General features: G+C 36.7%; 1 protein-coding gene across 5 annotated transcripts in view; it reads left to right on the plus strand.

The window, feature by feature from the left end:
- Window positions 1–18,941, plus strand: part of LOC106869101 (endoplasmic reticulum aminopeptidase 1) — a 1,176,109-nt gene that overhangs the window by 821,808 nt on the left and 335,360 nt on the right. For all 5 annotated transcript variants that reach the window (XM_089357447.1, XM_089357445.1, XM_052970645.2 and 2 more), the window contains exon 6: window positions 12,413–12,526. In XM_089357447.1, coding sequence (XP_089213573.1) covers window positions 12,413–12,526 — 114 coding nt within the window. The remainder of the gene's footprint in view (window positions 1–12,412; window positions 12,527–18,941) is intronic.

Below are 18,941 nucleotides of genomic sequence, written 5' to 3' on the forward strand. Positions count from 1 at the left end.
TTGAATGTAAAATGCTTAACTTGAATGGGAGGCAGGATACAGGTAACTTGAGAGAGTGGCTGGGTATTAAAGAGACCTACCAATGTATGTAGGAGAGACAACTACATTGGTACGAATATGTGATACAGTTTGGTGAAGACTATTGAGTGATATATGCAGTGTTGGAAAGTAGTGATGTTGTTCAGAGGCTGGACTTCAGAGTAAAAAATGAGGAAAGATCATATTTTTATACAACAAATCTGTCCAATCCATATAGTGAGATAGATAATAAAATTTGATACTGTTGCTACTGCTACTGCAGCTGCTGGCAGTGGTGGTGGTGTCATAGAAACTGAAACAGTGTACTAAATATGATAAGATATAGTTTTTAAATGTCAGTATATTACATTTATAAAATCTGCAGAAAAAGTGAAACAGAAATTGTACAGAAGTTTATTTGAAGTAAACTGCATGTATAAATACATACATAAAAGTATATGTGTATATATGTTTCTATGTATACACATGTACTTATCATATGTTCATGTTTGTGTTTATGCTTATATAAGATACATGTGTGTTGCAAATGTATGTATTTGAGAAAGTTGTATATACATGTATGTGTATGGAAAATGAGAAAGAGAAATTGAGAACAAATTTTGTTTACATTTCTTAAACATTCAATCCACATATTTTGCGTAACAAATACTTTTTAAATCAATATACTTTTTATTTTTGTATTTAAACTCTTTATGAAACACATTTATAAAATTGAAATTCCCTTCTTCCAGTATTAAATAATCTAGACTGTTATAGTATTACATATTTCAGTATTAAAATATTCACTGTTTGTTTTACAATTTCATTTATTGATTTTCTTTTGATCACAGAAGACATTGTCCATATTTCAACATTCATTTTCTTTTCTATTATTGTCTACAGAATATATTATTGAAACTTTAACATTGTCTCTCGTGCATATTATAAATGTGTGTTGGTAAGTTCTTTGTGAATGAAGATTTACATTTAATAAAAGGAACTACTCAACTCCTATTTCTTTTATTCCAAAGTTTATGGGAGGAACATACACTTTACAAATTTCAATTTTTGTCTCTTATAGACTGAACTTTCACATGCCACATACCAACTGTATCCACCACTCCCACTCGCTACAGCTACCATTACTTATATAGATTTTGGCTCCTTAAACAAGCAAACTGCTTACTATCATTTTTAGAGATCTCAGTAACACATGTACAAATGTAAATTTTAGAAGTGTATCATAGTGGCAGTAACTGCAGGGTCCTTATTTCACATCTTGTGAAAACTGTTACACTCTGTCCCAAGGTATGGTGGTCAACTCCTCCTTACTTCAGATGGCTTAGTTGTTAATATATTCTACTTCAGTTTCCAGTCCAGCTCCACCAAAACGTCCAGGCAACTATTTATTTATAACAAATCTAGAACTACATCTCTGGCTAGATTTCCTGTTTAGAACGAGAAAATTCCTCAGAGCTGATCAGTTTTTGTTCTCCACAACTTAGGTGCAACACATAGACAGGAAAGTTTTCCTATGTAACAATGCAGTTGTTAACACTCAAAAACATCTTATACTACTTTAAAAATAACATTTGAATAAACAACAGAAATTCACTCACCACAGACAACAATCACCATGTTAAAGACAATCTTATGTCTTCTCTACCTTTCTTACTATCTCTAATATGACTTCTCTTCTTTAAACATGTAATCTGTCACTACTCATGTTCAATTCTAACATACTCACTATTCAACTCCATTTCATCTTGCCTTTTCTCTTCAGATCTGTGTCCATCTCAGAGCCTTGTCCCGACCACATCTTTTCTACAGGCATTAACCATTAATACACCAATGTACTGTATTTACCCTCTGTCTCATAAATTATGTCTACATTATTTCAACTAACAGCTGTTCATTGAAAATTTGAACTAACAGCTATAAAGTACTTCATACTACTTTTCTTTCTCTTCTTTCATCCTTCATCTCCATAGCTATAACCCTCTAGAAATATTTCCAAGCGCCATCTTTTTTTTTCCCCCTAATGACAATTACCTACAGAAGTTTGAACTGAACATTGCCACACTGACCTCGCAGTTTGGGAGGGTCTGCAAAGGTTAAAGAATTCACTCCTTCATAAACAAAACATCATATCTTTCTTAAATGCTTGTATATATATGTGTGGCCATCACTCTACATTTGGTAGGTTGGGAATCTGAAAGTAAATCGACTAGAATAAGAGTAATTTTTTTAATAAGCTAAGTTTCTACTCACAGTTTCAACTGTCATGCAGCAGATAATTACTTTGTCACCAACAAAGATAAAGATAACTAATTTTCTTATATTCATCCCTTTTACTAAAGTTGATTCTATCTCTTAATTCAGTCTCTAGAACTAATTAACAATTAGAAAGTAATTTAAAAATATAAAAAATGGAATGTGAACCCCAATTTGAGGAACTTTCTTAATTAGGTATGAAGATTTATTCAAAACAAATATTTTAAGGTTGAATGGGAAGCAAACACTCAATACTCAGCTTTATCACAATAAGTTTTGTTTTTCATCTTTCTTTTTTCTTGCTGGTATGGGTTGGACAGCTATTCATTTGAAGCAGCATTCCAGCATTACAAGCTCTTGTTGTCATCAATACTTATCTTTTTTACTTTCAGAACACAGAGCTATAAGGCATAGTATAATGTTCACTAAGAGCATAAACACAACACTGATTTTTTGCTCAGATAATCTCACTTAAGAAACTCACAACATAAAGATGGACAAAATGCTGCTAAGCATTTTCAGCCAGCTTGCTACCTTAACCATTAACTGCCAAATATTTTATTCATATTTTTTGGCTTTGCCAGGTGTCTTGGGAGTTAAAAATAATATATAGTATTTAAATTTTCTTCATATGTGAATTATTTTGGAAATTATGAAAAATTTTTCGAAGAGTCCCAAATGACGACTGCTGAAAAAAGAGCACATTTATCCTTTTCTATTCAGTTGCAATAATAAACATTTTAGTTTTTTTGAAACTATAGTATCAAATGCGAATGTGTATGAAATATCAATGAATGATATAGATAGGAAATGCAAAAGAAAATACATTTTCAAAACAGTCGATATTTTTGTAGTTCAAAAATTACAATTTATGATATAAAATGTCCTCTAGAATTAGCCAGAGCTAATAATGACAAGCTTTAACTACTAATTATTGTTAAACACACTTCTACAAATGCAATATACATAAGCAATTCAATTTAACCCTTTAGCATTTAAACCGGCCATATCCGGCCAAAAGTATTCTGCCTATTTTATGTTCAAACTGGCCAGATCTGGTCTCTCACACCAACCCTACAATATCGTTTTAAAAATTAACAGCTACCTCATCAAAATCTCATAGCTACAAGATAATGCATGATTAATTCAAAACAATGTGGATAAAAAAGCATTAATTATGGCAGAATAATGTGAACACTAAAGGGTTAAATACAACAAACAACTGGCAGAGAGACTTTTTAGCAGATCTCCAAATGGGACTCATGGCAGGCAATGAGCTAATAATGATAATCCTTTCTAGTATAGGCACAAGAAATGAAATTTTGTGGGAGGGAAATAAGTCGATTACATTGACCTCAGTGCATAGCTGGTACTTAGTTCATCAACCCCAAAAGGATGAAAAGCAAAGTCAACCTCAGCAGAATTTGAGTTCAGAATGTAAAGTTGGATGAAATGCCACTAAGCATTTCGCCCAGTGTGCTAATGATTCTGCCAGCTTGCCACCATTGCTGCCTTAATAATGATAAAAATAATCATGCAGTAGCAGGCAGTAGCTCACCTGGTTTCTGATATTAACTGATTGGAAGTGTAATCATGTACATATTTTGTCTTGGTGTAAAAGATGGGCTACAGCAATATATTCTACTTACTACCACAGTTTCGTTTGTCGGTTGGTTGACTTTAACCAGGTGAGCATGTCCCTTGTTGGCTGAAGATATGTGCATCACTGATTACGAGCAGGAGTAGTGGGGGAACATCGTAGCCATGTATTGAAAGGTATTCTTTGGGGTTTGAATAATTCACCTCTGGAAACATGGGTGGTTCATTCATCATCCTTAAAGAAGCCTTATTCAGGGATCTTTTGAGTGGAGTGGCCTACTCAACCTGAAGATAATTCTAACTGGGCCCCAACCTGAAGATAATTCTAACTGGGCCCCACTGTCTATCTTGATACAAAATCGTGTCATGGACATATGGTTGTGATGCATGTGGCTAGTGTACCCTTATAAGATGGGTAGTCATGATGGATATATTGGGGTTCATATATTTGTACTCTAGCACCACTTTGATGGCATGCATTGCTCTCTCACTCGATGATAAGTCAACCTCACCAAAATTTGAACTCAGAATGTAAAGACAGATGAAATACCACCAAGCATTTTTCCCAGCATGCTAATAATCTGCCAGCTCACTGCGTCAATCATCATCATCATCATCATCATCGTTTAACGTCCGCTTTCCATGCTAGCATGGGTTGGACGATTTGACTGAGGACTGGTGAAACCGGATGGCAACACCAGGCTCCAGTCTAATTTGGCAGAGTTTCTACAGCTGGATGCCCTTCCTAACGCCAACCACTCAGAGAGTGTAGTGGGTGCTTTTACGTGTCACCCGCAAGAAAACGGACACGCTCGAAATGGTGTATTTTATGTGCCACCCGCACAAGCCAGTCCAGGGGCACTGGCAACGATCTCGCTCGAAAATCCTACGGGAGCCAGTCAGGCGGTACTGGCAACGGCCACGCTCAAAATGGTGCATCTTATGTGCCACCCGCATAAGAGCCAGTCCAGTGGCACTGGCAACGATCTTACTTGGCTTGCCGGGTCTTCTCACGCACAACACATTTCCAAAGGTCTCGGTCAGTAGTCATCGCCTCGGTGAGGCCCAATGTACGAAGGTCTTGCCTCACCACCTCAGCCCAGGTCTTCCTGGGCCTACCTCTTCCACGGGTTCCCTCAACTGTTAGGGTGTGGCACTTTTTCACGCAGCTATCCTCATCCATTCTCACCACATGTCCATACCAGCGCAATCGTCTCTCTTGCACACCACAACTGATGCTTCTAATGTTCAGCTTTTCTCTCAAGATACTTACACTCTGACGGGTATTCACATTGACATTACACATCCAACGGAGCATACTGGCTTCATTCCTTGCAAGCTTACGTATGTCCTCAGCAGTTACAGCCCATGTTTCACTGCCATGTAGCATGGCTGTTCGTACGCATGCGTCATACAGTCTGCCTTTTACTCTAAGTGAGAGTCCCTTTGTCGCCAGCAGGGGTAAGAGCTCTCTAAACTTTGCCCCGGCTATTCTTATTCTAGCAGCTACACTTTCAGCGCACCCACCCCCACTACTAACTTGGTCGCCCAGATAGCGGAAGCTATCGACTACCTCTAGTTTTTCACCCTGGAATGAGATAGAAGTTGTTTCCTGTTTGTTTACAGTCTTTATTGCACCTGAACATCTGCCACAAACAAAAACTAACTTGCTAGTTAACCTGCCTTTGATGTTGCTGCACCTCTTATGTGTCCATAGCTTGCACCGGGTACATCTTATAGAGTTACTACCTACTCCTTTTCTACATACTGAGCAGGGCCATCTACCTGAAGGGGTTTGTGTTTTATCTACCTTCCTACTTATTAGGATTTTGGTTTTAGCTAGGTTGACTCTAAGGCCCTTCAATTATAGACCTTGCTTCCACACCTGAAACTTCTTCTCTAGTTCTGATAGTGACTCCGCAATTAGGGCAAGGTCATCAGCATAGAGGAGCTCCCAGGGGCAACCTGTCTTGAACTCCTCTGTGATTGCCTGGAGGACTATGATAAATAAGAGGGGGCTGAGGACGGAACCTTGGTGGACCCCTACCTCTACCCGGAATTCATTGCTGTACGCATTTCCAACCCTCACCTTACTGGCAGCATCTCTGTACATGGCTCGCACAGCTCTCACTAACCATTCTTCTATCCCAAGTTTCCTCATTGACCACCAGATAAGGGTTCGGGGGACCCTGTCAAAGGCTTTCTCCATGTCAACGAAAGCCAGGTACAGAGGTTTATCCTTAGCTAGGTATTTCTCCTGCAACTGTCTCACTAGAAATAAGGCATCAGTAGTGCTTTTACCTGGCACGAACCCAAACTGCATCTCATCTAAATTGATTCTCTCCCTAATTAGTTGGGTTATGACCCTCTCTGTAACTTTCATAACCTGATCTAACAGCTTGATGCCTCTGTAATTATTTGTGTCTAAAGCGTCACCTTTACCTTTGTAGCAGTTGACTATGATGCTGCTACACCAGTCATTGGATATGACTCCTTCGTGTATCACCTGGTTCGTAATACGGGTGACTAGGCTATAGCCAACACTGCCAGATATTTTGAGCATCTCTGCAGTGATTCCTGATGGGCCGGGGGCTTTCCCGGTCTTCATACTCTTAATTGCTTTATCTATAATAATAATAATAATAATAATAATAATAATAATAATAATAATAATAACTAAAACTAGAACAGCAACGGACCATGATAAAACGATGGCAAGAAAAGCCCTTACATGGTAAATACTGGGCTAAACTAAATGCGAAAGAAATAGACAGAGAAAAATCCCAGCAATGGCTGAGAAGCTCAGGACTCAAAGCAGAGACTGAAGGATTTTTAATTGCTGCACAAGACCAGAGCCTCCCCACCAGAAATTACCAAAAACACATAATGAAAAGAAATATAACAAGTAACTGTAGAATATGTGGAGATGGACAAGAAACAATAAATCATATTATCTCTGGCTGCCCAGTCCTGGCTAAGAAGGAATATATTCACAGACACGACAGAGCTGGGACCTATATACACTGGAAGCTATGCCAACACTATGGAATAACAACAGAAAAAAGATGGTATAAACACACGCCAGAAAAGGTCACAGAAAACGAGAAAGCAACCATACTCTGGGATATGCCAATACACACAGATAGAGAAATTAAGGCAAATAGACCAGATATAGTTGTCAAAGATCATGAAGGAAAAAAATGCTTTCTAATTGATGTATCAATACCAGCAGATGACAACGTTTCTCGAAAAGAAATGGAAAAACTTTCAAAATACAAAGACCTGGAAATAGAGATAACTCGAATGTGGAGTCTAAAAACAGAAACAATTCCTATCATAGTAGGTGCCTTAGGTATAATAAAAAAATACTCAGACAAATACATAACAAAAATACCAGGACTTACAAATATATGTAACATACAGAAAATTGCACTACTGGGTACTGCACACATTCTACGCAAAACACTTTCAATACAGTAAACATAAAAGCACCACAGCAAACCACAGCACATACCCAAGGCGCACAGAGCTGCGCTCGGTAGTGAAGTGAAAGCACGTTATAAAAATAAAACTACTGAACAATAATAATAATAATGAAGGAAGGAAGCTCAGAAGTATATTAAGCATACCCTGGTAACTCCAATCTCCAGGAACTACAAAAGATAACCTTGATGAGTACAGCCCATATACTACAGAAAGCACTCTCCATCTGAAACGGAATAAATGTGGTGATAATTTTAGCATGTATAGCAAAATAAAAGTGCCCTTGCTACTCTTGGCCTCCAGAGGATGCCCGTTACTAAGGCAGCTGAAATAAAGTTATAATGAAGGGGAAAAATCCCTTCTTCTGTTAGTACAAGGCTTGAAATTTTGTTGGGTGGGAGCTAGTTGTTTCATCAACCTCAGTGCCTGATTGGTACTATTTTTTTTTTATCGGCCCTGAAAAGACAAGAAAGCAAAGATGACTTGGGTGGATTTTGAACTCAAAACTATAGATGGACATAAAATGCCACTAAGCATTTGTCTGTTGTGTAACAATTCTGCCAGTTCACTGCCATCCAGAACAAAATTTTAAAAAAGAGAAAAGATTTATCGATTCTCAACGAAATTAGTAAACAATCAACACTACTAAGTAACAAGAAGAAAACAAAAATACTGTACAAATACAGCATTACAGAAAAAGACTTACCTGAGGCAAAAGAAAAACTAAAGCAAGACATCCTTGCCAAAGCACAGAGGATCCGCCGGTATGAGAAACGTCAACGTTTCTTTGAACAAAACAAACAGTTCAAATCCAACCCCAAAAAACTCTACCAAGAACTGGGTAAAAATAAAATAGACATTACTTCAGCACCAACAGCAGAAGAACTAGAGAAATTCTGGAAACAAATATGGTCGGTGAAGCAACAACCCCAAAAAAAGACCATTAAAACAACGAACTTAGCACCTGAGCAACTCTGGGCCCCTATAACAACTGAAGAGGTCACCCAGACACTGCAAAGACTAAGCAACTGGAAAGCACCTGGACACGACAAGATCCCCAATTTCTGGTTAAAACACCTGCCAGCAATGCATAAAAAGCTGGCAGAAAACTTTAACAACATAATAGCAGATCCAGAAACAATGCCTGAATGGCTCACAAAAGGGAAAACCATCTTAATCCCCAAATCCACGGAAACGGAGAAACCACAAAACTATAGACCTATAACCTGTCTCCCTACGATCTACAAAGCCTTTACTGCAATAATATCGCAGAGATTGAGTAAACACCTGGAAAATAACAACCTGTTTCCAGAAGAGCAGAAGGGATGCTGCAAGGGCTCATACGGCTGTAAAGATCAATTATTGATCAATAAAGCCATAACTGAAGACAGCCGCAGAAAGAAGAAAGGCCTCAGTATGGCCTGGGTGGACTACCAAAAGGCTTTCGACAGTGTTCCCCACACGTGGATTCTGGAAACACTAGCCATAAACAAGGTGGCACCAATTATCATAAAATACATAGAGCACTCAATGAACAAATGGCAGACAGTGCTACAGCTCCAAACAAAAGAGGGACTTGTGAAAACGAAAGCCATCCCCATTAGAAGAGGAATATTCCAGGGAGACACGCTCTCTCCACTCCTGTTCTGCCTGGCACTCACACCTTTAACAGAATTGCTAAATAGAACTGGATGCGGTTACAAATGCTATGGAAAAACAGTCAGCCACCTTCTATATATGGATGACCTAAAATTATATGCAAAAAACGACAAAGAGTTAGAAACACTACTACAGACAGTACACGGCTTTACCAAGGAAATAGAAATGAAATTCGGATTAGAAAAATGTGCCAAAGCAACCCTGAAAAGAGAAAAATTAGTTAAAAGTAGCAATATAACACTAGATAAAGCCAATGAAATAAGAGAACTAGACGAAAGCCAACCATATAAGTATTTAGGAGTCAATGAACTAGATAGGATACAACATACACAAATGAAAGAAAAAATAAAGAAAGAGTACTATAGACGAGTTAGATCAATACTAAAAACAGAGCTCAATGCTAAAAACAAGATAATGGGTATCAACACTTTAGCTGTCCCAGTTATAAGCTACAGCTACAACATCCTTAACTGGACACTAAACGAACTATGTAAAATAGACAGGAAAACAAGAAAAATAATGACAGGATATAGGATGCACCACCCAAAATCTGACATAGAAAGGCTATATATACAACGCACAGAAGGTGGCAGGGGTCTTATACAGCTAGAAAACTATTATAAAATAACCACCATAGGACTGCAAAAATACCTACTCCAGAAGCAAGGGAAACTAATACAAATAGCCACAAAACACGAGCAAAACAAAAAACTGTTTTCAGTATTTAAGGAAGCTGACAAATACAAACAAGAAATCAATCTACCTAACAAATACGAAGAAGAAGAAGAAGAAACAACAAAAGCTATAAAACAAATGAAATCCAAACTAAAACTAGAACAGCAACGGACCATGATAAAACGATGGCAAGAAAAGCCCCTACATGGTAAATACTGGGCTAAACTAAATGCAAAAGAAATAGACAGAGAAAAATCCCAGCAATGGCTGAGAAGCTCAGGACTCAAAGCATAGACTGAAGGATTTTTAATTGCTGCACAAGACCAAAGCCTCCCCACCAGAAATTACCAAAAACACATAATGAAAAGAAATATAACAAGTAACTGTAGAATATGTGGAGATGGACAAGAAACAATAAATCATATTATCTCTGGCTGCCCAGTCCTGGCTAAGAAGGAATATATTCACAGACACGACAGAGCTGGGACCTATATACACTGGAAGCTATGCCAACATTATGGAATAGCAACAGAAAAAAGATGGTATAAACACACGCCAGAAAAGGTCACAGAAAACGAGAAAGCAACCATACTCTGGGATATGCCAATACACACAGATAGAGAAATTAAGGCAAATAGACCAGATATAGTTGTCAAAGATCATGAAGAAAAAAAATGCTTTCTAATTGATGTATCAATACCAGCAGATGACAACGTTTCTCTAAAAGAAATGGAAAAACTTTCAAAATACAAAGACCTGGAAATAGAGATAACTCGAATGTGGAATCTAAAAACAGAAACAATTCCTATCATAGTAGGTGCCTTAGGTATAATAAAAAAATATTCAGACAAATACATAACAAAAACACCAGGACTTACAAATATATATAACATACAGAAAATTGCACTACTGGGTACTGCACACATTCTACGCAAAACACTTTCAATACAGTAAACATAAGAGCACCACAGCAAACCACAGCACATACCCAAGGCGCACAGAGCTGCGCTCGGTAGTGAAGTGAAAGCACGTTATAAAAATAAAACTACTGAATAATAATAATAATAATTAGTTTATTTGCTAAAGTACACTAATTGATGAACATTACATGAATAGAACATAAAATCACAATCAGTATGTTACAGTAAAGAAAGCATAAGTATATCTCAAAATAGGGGAACTCTATAGGTACACTGATGCACCTCATATGTCTCTCGCTGATTTCTTCATAAAGATAATTGCCTTCTCCTTGATGTTTGTCTACAATTGAAAATTTAGTTGTAAATTGGGTGTTAGCATACTTTATGAAAGCTATGACATTAAAATTTATTATAATTATTCACATAATGATAAGAATAATATTTTTTTATGTAAATTACTAATTCTGATTAAAAAATCTCCTGAAATTTGAATTAAGAAAAATTAATAAGAAGAAATGAAACAAATGCGTGTGTGTGTGTGTGTGTAAATTTCATATTAAAAGCAGCTCTAGTAATGTAAACATTATTGATCACACATAAACAGCGCATGTGTTTTGTTAATATGCCGAATTTGCAGTGGAATACCATCAGGGATAGCTCTATATAATGCATAGTGCTAAAGAGCACCTGAATGTAATGTCATAGACTAAGCAAGACAATTCGCCCTGGATTAAATCCAAGAATGATAGACACTGTTATTTCACCATTATTGTGACTTATCAATACCATACACTTGGATCAAATCAAAATGAATTGAATCTATATTGAATGTATACATATAAATATGATCTTTTAACAGGAATAGTATTGAAGGTGATGGTAACTTCAATGTTTCTGCCTATTGTTTGTATTATAATTCAGCATAAAAACAAACGTTTGATTTGGCTCCATGCAACTTAAAGTTTTGGGTCCTTTAACAGAAACTCATCTCTTTCAGGCTTAGTTTACTGAATATATAATATATGTGTGTGTGTGAGTGTGTGTTTGTAATATAATATAATTTAATATAATATAAATTTTATAGATATAGCATATGATGTTTGTATTTAAATATAAAACTATATCAAAAGTGCATAGAGAGAATTTCAGCCTTTACTAAGATGTCTCTAGTATGCTCTGCTGTTTAAATCATAGCATTAGCAGAACATGTAACAAGATGCCTCCCATTTCTTGATAACTATCAGTTGAAATATTTATCAAAGTTTATCATAATACTCAAACCAAAAGTCTTCTGAAAGTGTCCGCATTGTGTATCATCATTGAATTCTCAAGACACTCTAAATCATCATTGTTCCTGGTTTCCAAAACAGTTCCATAGGATGTGAAGATTATTTCTCTGGTGAATTTCAATTGTTCCTGATTAAGGCACTAAGACAGCAATGTATTGACTCCAGAGAAATGCAAAGCAGTTTGAATATGTTGTAAACAACTGGCATTTTCTCTGATGCTCTAACAATTCTGCCAATACACTCTATTGACCTTCTGGGTTGTAACAACAACACAAATATCAGTACAATCTATGATCAATTATCTCTATGGATTGCTAATGTGTTCCACCTGATCAGTAGTTGGTGATGATACTGGATGAAGTGTGCTGAGGTTGATGATGATAATGTTTATGAATATGAACACCATCATCACCACCACCACTACTACTACAGCTAGTAATTTTTTATTCTTATGTATGTATGTTAATTTAAAATTGTCTTTCTATATCATTACAGTGGTTTGGAAATTTGGTTACTTTAAAATGGTGGGATGATCTTTGGCTGAATGAAGGATTTGCCACTTTTATGCAGTGGATTGGAGTAAAAGCTGTTGAACCAGATTTTGACACTGTAAGTATATTCTTGTTGTTGCTTTTGTTACAATTATTTAAATGAGACAGTGTGTCAGAAATTAAGAGTGAGTCAAGCTTAAATTTCTTTTAGTATCTAGTTACATCTTTTGCTGTTTTAATAGTTTCTCTCATTCCAATGAGTGAAAGCAATGAATAAAAGAATTAAAAGAATAACTCCAAATAAGAGGTAATGCTGAAAATGATAACATAGCCATCCTACATCAGTAGAGAAAATGGATGTAAGACAATGAATATAATGACAATAAATTCTGGAAGAGAGATGTAGCTGACCATGATTTTGGCAGCAAAATTTTTTTTCAATTCCTTTTCACTGCCTTTGTCCATTTAGCAACAAATAGACTACATGGCAATGCTCACTGCTGGAAACAGAGAATACACACTAATTTATTGAAAATGTCAAGAAAAAGGAACAATTTACAGTTTCTGGTTCGATACCTGATTTTATTGATCCCAGACATTTCTCTTAAGTAATGGTCAAACGTCAGTTTAATGACAAAATTCAATATTTTACTAAATTCTTCAGAGTTTTTAAAAATTATTTTCATTAATTGAAACATCAGTACGATTATTTTCACCTTTACTCAGAATGTGCAGGGTATTTATCATTTAAGAGATAAAATCAGGTTGAAATGCTGTCTGTTGATCTACTGATGTTTTGAACAAAGCACTGTGTTTTAAACATACAAGTCTCTTTGAGAAGTTTTTTCTGAGACAAAACATAACAGCTAGTGCTGTGCCATATTTTATTCTTTTATTCTTTCAGTCATTTGACTGCAGCCATGCTGGAGCACTGTCTTGAAGGGGTTTTAGTTAAACAAATGAACTGCAGGACTTAATTTCTTAAGCCTAGTGCTTTTTCTATCATTTCTTTTGCTGAACCACTAAGTTACAGGGACATAAACGCACCAACACTGGTTGTCAAACAGTGATGGGGTACAAACACAAACATAAAGACACACAGAGATAGATATATATGTGTTTGTGTGTGTGTGTGTATGTATATATATATGTGTGTGTGTGTGTGTGTGTGTGTGTGTGTGTGTGTGTGTGTGTGTGTGTGATAGGGTTCCACTCACAAAGGTTTGGTTAGCCCAAGGCTATAGTAGAAGATACTTCCCTAAGGTGCCACACAGTGGGGCTGAACCCAGAACCATGTGGTTGGGAAGCAAGTTCCTTACCACATAGCCATGCCTGTATACACATTTTAAATATTACACCAATATTTTAACCTAATAAAACATATGGAAATTGTTTCATTGGAAATATGGTCACAAAAGTGTTAAGTGAGCTTCTCAAAAAATACAACAGAACACTTGTGCTGGGTTTCAGCTTAAAGTATTTCAGCTTATAAGCAAATACCATAACCAGTCAGGTTTGTTCACATCACCTTGTAATTATATTTCACTCTCATTTTAACTGTGAGTGAAAGTGCTCATGTTGGAGCGCTGCTTTGAATGATTTTAGTCAATTTTTTCAACCCCATTATTTGTTTGGCATTTATTTCATCGATCTTTATTTATTAAATGATTAAATCTGCCTGAAAGCTGAAATGCAGCGTACTGTATACAATATATTTCTGTTCAATCCACCAATATAGTGGTTATTATAAGATGGAATGTTCATAGTAGAAAAAACTTTGATAGTATGCCTGCTGGATCTGGGCTGACCTGAAGGCTGAGCAACAACATCAACACCAACAAAAAAACGTCACCATCATCAAAAACAGCAACATCTTTGAACATTAATCTCATAATTTTAATCCATTATTCATGAAGCCTTGATTTCATTCTCTGCTTGTTCAAGTTTGGTTTGTTGGTTCTCTAAAGATGTTTGCCAATTGTAGTCTCTTTCATTGCAGTACTACTGACTACATCATTCCCAACGTGGAATAGGTTCCTATGGCAAAAGGAAAGAAAGAATATCTCTCTCATTGTGTTTATAATAGATTATGGTGGGTTCCTGGCAATCCCCAGCAGTGAGCTGTGTATTGCTACATAATTTATATGTTGCTAAATGGATAAAGTTAGAGAGGATATATATTATGCTGTAAAAAACATGGTCAGCTACAACTGTCTTCCAAAGTTTAAGATACCTCTACTACTAACCACCACCACTAATCACTAAAATTAACCACCATCACCAACACTAATCACTATCACCACAACTAACCAGCACTACCACTACCTGCTACCATCACTAACCACCACCACCTATCACCACTAATGAATGCCACCACTATCCCCTACCACAACCACCATTTCCACTACCACCACCACTACTAACCTTCACCACCCACAAGAACAACCACAAACACTATCAACCACCAGCAGCACTACCACTATTGTCATTGTCATCATTTTACATGCTGCTTTCCATGTTTACATAGGTTGGACTAGCAAGTTGTCATGAGTAAATTTATCTCTTATTTGGAGTTACTTTCCTACTTAATAAATCACAGCATCATGTTTCATGTGAATACTATTTTGACTTGATTCTATGGTTGGATGACATTCTCATCTCCAACCACTTTACAGACTGTACTAGGTGCATTTTATCATGGCACCAGCATTAAAGAATTTGTCACATCCTCAAAAAGTCAAAACTAATGCTCCTCTTGACACTACATTGTCTTCAATCATTCAACAGCCACTAGACATGTTGTGCTGAGGGCGTTTTATCATGGTACCAGTACTAGTACCAAGACCCTATACTCTATGAAAGAAAGGAAGGCTTAATAATTCTATATTGTCTCCTTTATAAAGAGCAATGTGATTAATTGAGTGAGTAGAAGAGACATAGATTGTGGACATAAAACTAAGATGAAAGTGAGAGAGAGAGGAGAAAACAGATGCTTGGGGTGACAAATGGAAGAGGAGAGCGGAAAGAGGAACAGATTACAAGAAGTAGAAACAGTATTAGTAATAAACTAGCCTTGTTTATGTGTGTTAGATTTAGCTGTACAAGTTCACATCTGCATTGATACAGGGGTGGAGAATGAGATGAGAATTAAACCTGAGAAGTGTATATTTAAGAGGAACAATAATTAAACCTAAGAAATGTATGTATAAGAGCAATAATTTTATCAAAGCTTTGTTTCAGATATTTCTCTATTAGAAATTACAGAACATATAATTAGAATGTCATATATTCTTTGATTAAATGTTAGAGTCTATGATAAAGCAAATTGATTATACTGTACTTATTAGTTTATATCTGAAGAGAATTGAGAAACTGCTGTAATTTGTATCAAAGTGAAGGAAGTGATTCAACAGACTCTGGCTCAACACCTCATATGGTTGATACAAGATATTTCTTTAAGGGCAATTTTTCTCCCATTTTCCAGGGTAGGTAATGAAGTAAAAAGGAGTCATATATATATATATATATATATACACAGAGTAATTCAAAAGTCAACATACATAAGAACAATTTATTTTTTTTATAAGAAACAGTTTTTCTATTTAACTGTTTCTTATAAAAAAAATAAATTTATCCTATGTATGTTGACTTTTGAATCACCCTGTATATATATATATATATATATATATATATATATATATTAATACAGGTCACAAAAGTGACAGGGGGTACTGACTCGCACTGCTTTTGCTAAGGATAAGAGTTAAACTAACTCAAAGCCACAAACGCACTGTCTTGATTTCATTCTCTCCTTGTTTGAGTCTGATTTGTTGGTTCTCTAAAGATGTTTGCCAATTGTAGTCTCTTTCATTGCAGTACCACTGACTACAACATTCCCAACATGGAATAGGTCCCTATGGCAAAAGGGAAAAGAGAATATCTCTCTCATTGTGTTTATAATAGATTATGGTGGGTTCCTGGCAATCCCCAGCAGTGAGCTGTGTATTGCTACATAATTTATATGTTGCTAAATGGATAAAGTTAGAGAGGATATATATTATGCTGTAAAAAACATGGTCAGCTACAACTGTCTTCCAAAGTTTAAGATACCTCTACTACTAACCACCACCACCACCACCACTAATCACCAAAATTAACCACCATCACCAACACTAATCACTATCACCACAACTAACCAGCACTACCACTACCTGCTACCATCACTAACCACCACCACCTATCACCACTAATGAATGCCACCACCATTAACCATCACCACTATTTCCTACCACAACCACCATTTCCACCACCACCACCACTACTAACCTTCACCACCCACAAGAACAACCACAAACACTATCAACCACCAGCACTACCACTATTGTCATTGTCATCATTTTACATGCTGCTTTCCATGTTTACATAGGTTGGACTCTTATTTGGAGTTACTGTCCTACTTAACAAGTCACAGCATCATGTTTCATGTGAATACTATTTTGACTTGGATTCTATGGTTGGGTGCCATTCTCATCTCCATCCAATTTACAGACTGTACTAGGTGCAATTTATCATGGCACCAGCATCAGAGAAGTTGTCACATCCTCAAAAGGTCAAAACTAATGAGTTTCTTGACACTACATTGTCTCCAATCATTCAACAGCCAATAGACGATTCTGCTGAGGGCGTTTTATCATGGCACCAGTACTAGTACCAAGGCCCTATACTCTTTCCTTTATAATTAGCAATGTGATTGATAGAGTGAGTAGAAGAGACAGACGAAAGCCTGAAAGGAGTGAGAGAGAGGCGAGAACAGATGCTTGGGGTGACAATTGGAAGAGGAGAGGGGAAGGAGGAAGAAGTTACAAGAAGTAGAAACAGTATTGGTAATAAACTAGCCTTGTTATGTATGTTAGATTTAGCTGTACAAGTTCACATCTGCATTGATACAGGGGTGGAGAATGAGATGAGAATTAAACCTAAGAAGTGTTTATTTAAGAGGAACAATATAATTAAACTTAAGAAGTGTATGTGGCTCTGAGTTAGTGTAACTTTTATCTTTAGCAAAAGTGGAGCTAGTCAGTACCCTCTGTCACTTTTGTGACCTGTATTAATTTTGCCTTTAGGTTCTAATTGCTAGTATATATCTTTTATCTTTTACTCGTTTCATTCATTAGATCATGGCCATGCTAGGGCACCACCTTGAAGAATTTCTAGTCAAATGAACCAACCCCCAGGACTTACTTTTGGTTTTGGCCTGGTGTTTATTCTATCAGTCTATTTTGCCAATCCGCTGAGTTATAGGGACATAAACATACCAACACCGATTGTCAAGCGGCGGTGGGGGACAAACAGTCTCACATAGATATCTATATATATGTATTTCATATTCATCATTGTTTAACATCCATTTTCCATGCTGGCATGGGTTGGACAATTTGACAGGAGCTGCCTGGGCTCCATGTTTGTTTTGGCATGGTTCCTAATGCCAACCACTTTACAGAGTATACTGGGTGTTTCTACCCAGTACCAGCATGGGTGCTTTTTACATGGCACCAGCACTCAAGAGCCCACAAGATTAGGAATGCTCAGCTGAAGAGGGATGTAGGGGACACACCTGTATGTGAGGACAACCCCAATTTTACTTTACTTGACATTTCTTCTCAAGCCCCACAAACTGCCAGGAGTCTTGGTCCCCTGTCCTCTGTGAGGCCCCATTTCACCACTTCATTCCACATCTTTCTGAGTCTACCCCTTCCACATTTAGAGATCAGCATTTCTTGATAAAACTGTCTTGATTTATATGCATCACATGGCCATACCAGCGCCGTCTTTTCTCTTACATGCTACATCAGATTCTTTGTATACCCAGTTTTTCTCTCATCTCACTTAGACTCTGTCCTATATACACTCTGACTTTACCCATCCAGCAGAACATACTGGATTCATATGCCATGATTGCCCACTAGTTCCCAAAGATTTTTTATTCTCTCTCTGTTTATTTCTTCATGTTTCTTTCTGTTGAAGAGCGTAGGCCCCAGCATGGCCAGTCTACTGACTAAAATATAATATATATGTATGTATATAGGAAAAGTTTTCACCATCACTAGTTGTGACAGGGGGGGGGGGCTGAAGCATCTATATTGCAAGAAATAAAAGCAAGCAATATATATATATATATATATATAAAGACTTTCTCACCTTCCCGAGTGTCGAACTAATGCACCTGTTTGTTGTTTATACACCTGTCTTCATCTTTTGTTTTTCTGTAAATTTCAACTATATACATATATATATATATATATATATATATATATATATATATATATCCAAAGGGGTGCTGTAAAGTTCCTAGCTTTAAGGGTATTGTGAAAGGCCTGCTTGGAGGCTCAACCTTCCAAGTTCTTTTATAGGGATTAGAAAAACTGAAGGACTGCTGTAATAAGTGTGTGAATCTGAGATATTTTCAAACAAGGGAGTCATAACTATTGACAAGCCTATGACTGATAGGTGGAACTAGTCTAATCTTGTGATCT

This window comes from Octopus bimaculoides, chromosome 9 (genome assembly GCF_046866305.1).
Source record: "Octopus bimaculoides isolate indiv1 chromosome 9, ASM4686630v1, whole genome shotgun sequence".
Lineage (NCBI taxonomy): Eukaryota > Metazoa > Mollusca > Cephalopoda > Octopoda > Octopodidae > Octopus > Octopus bimaculoides.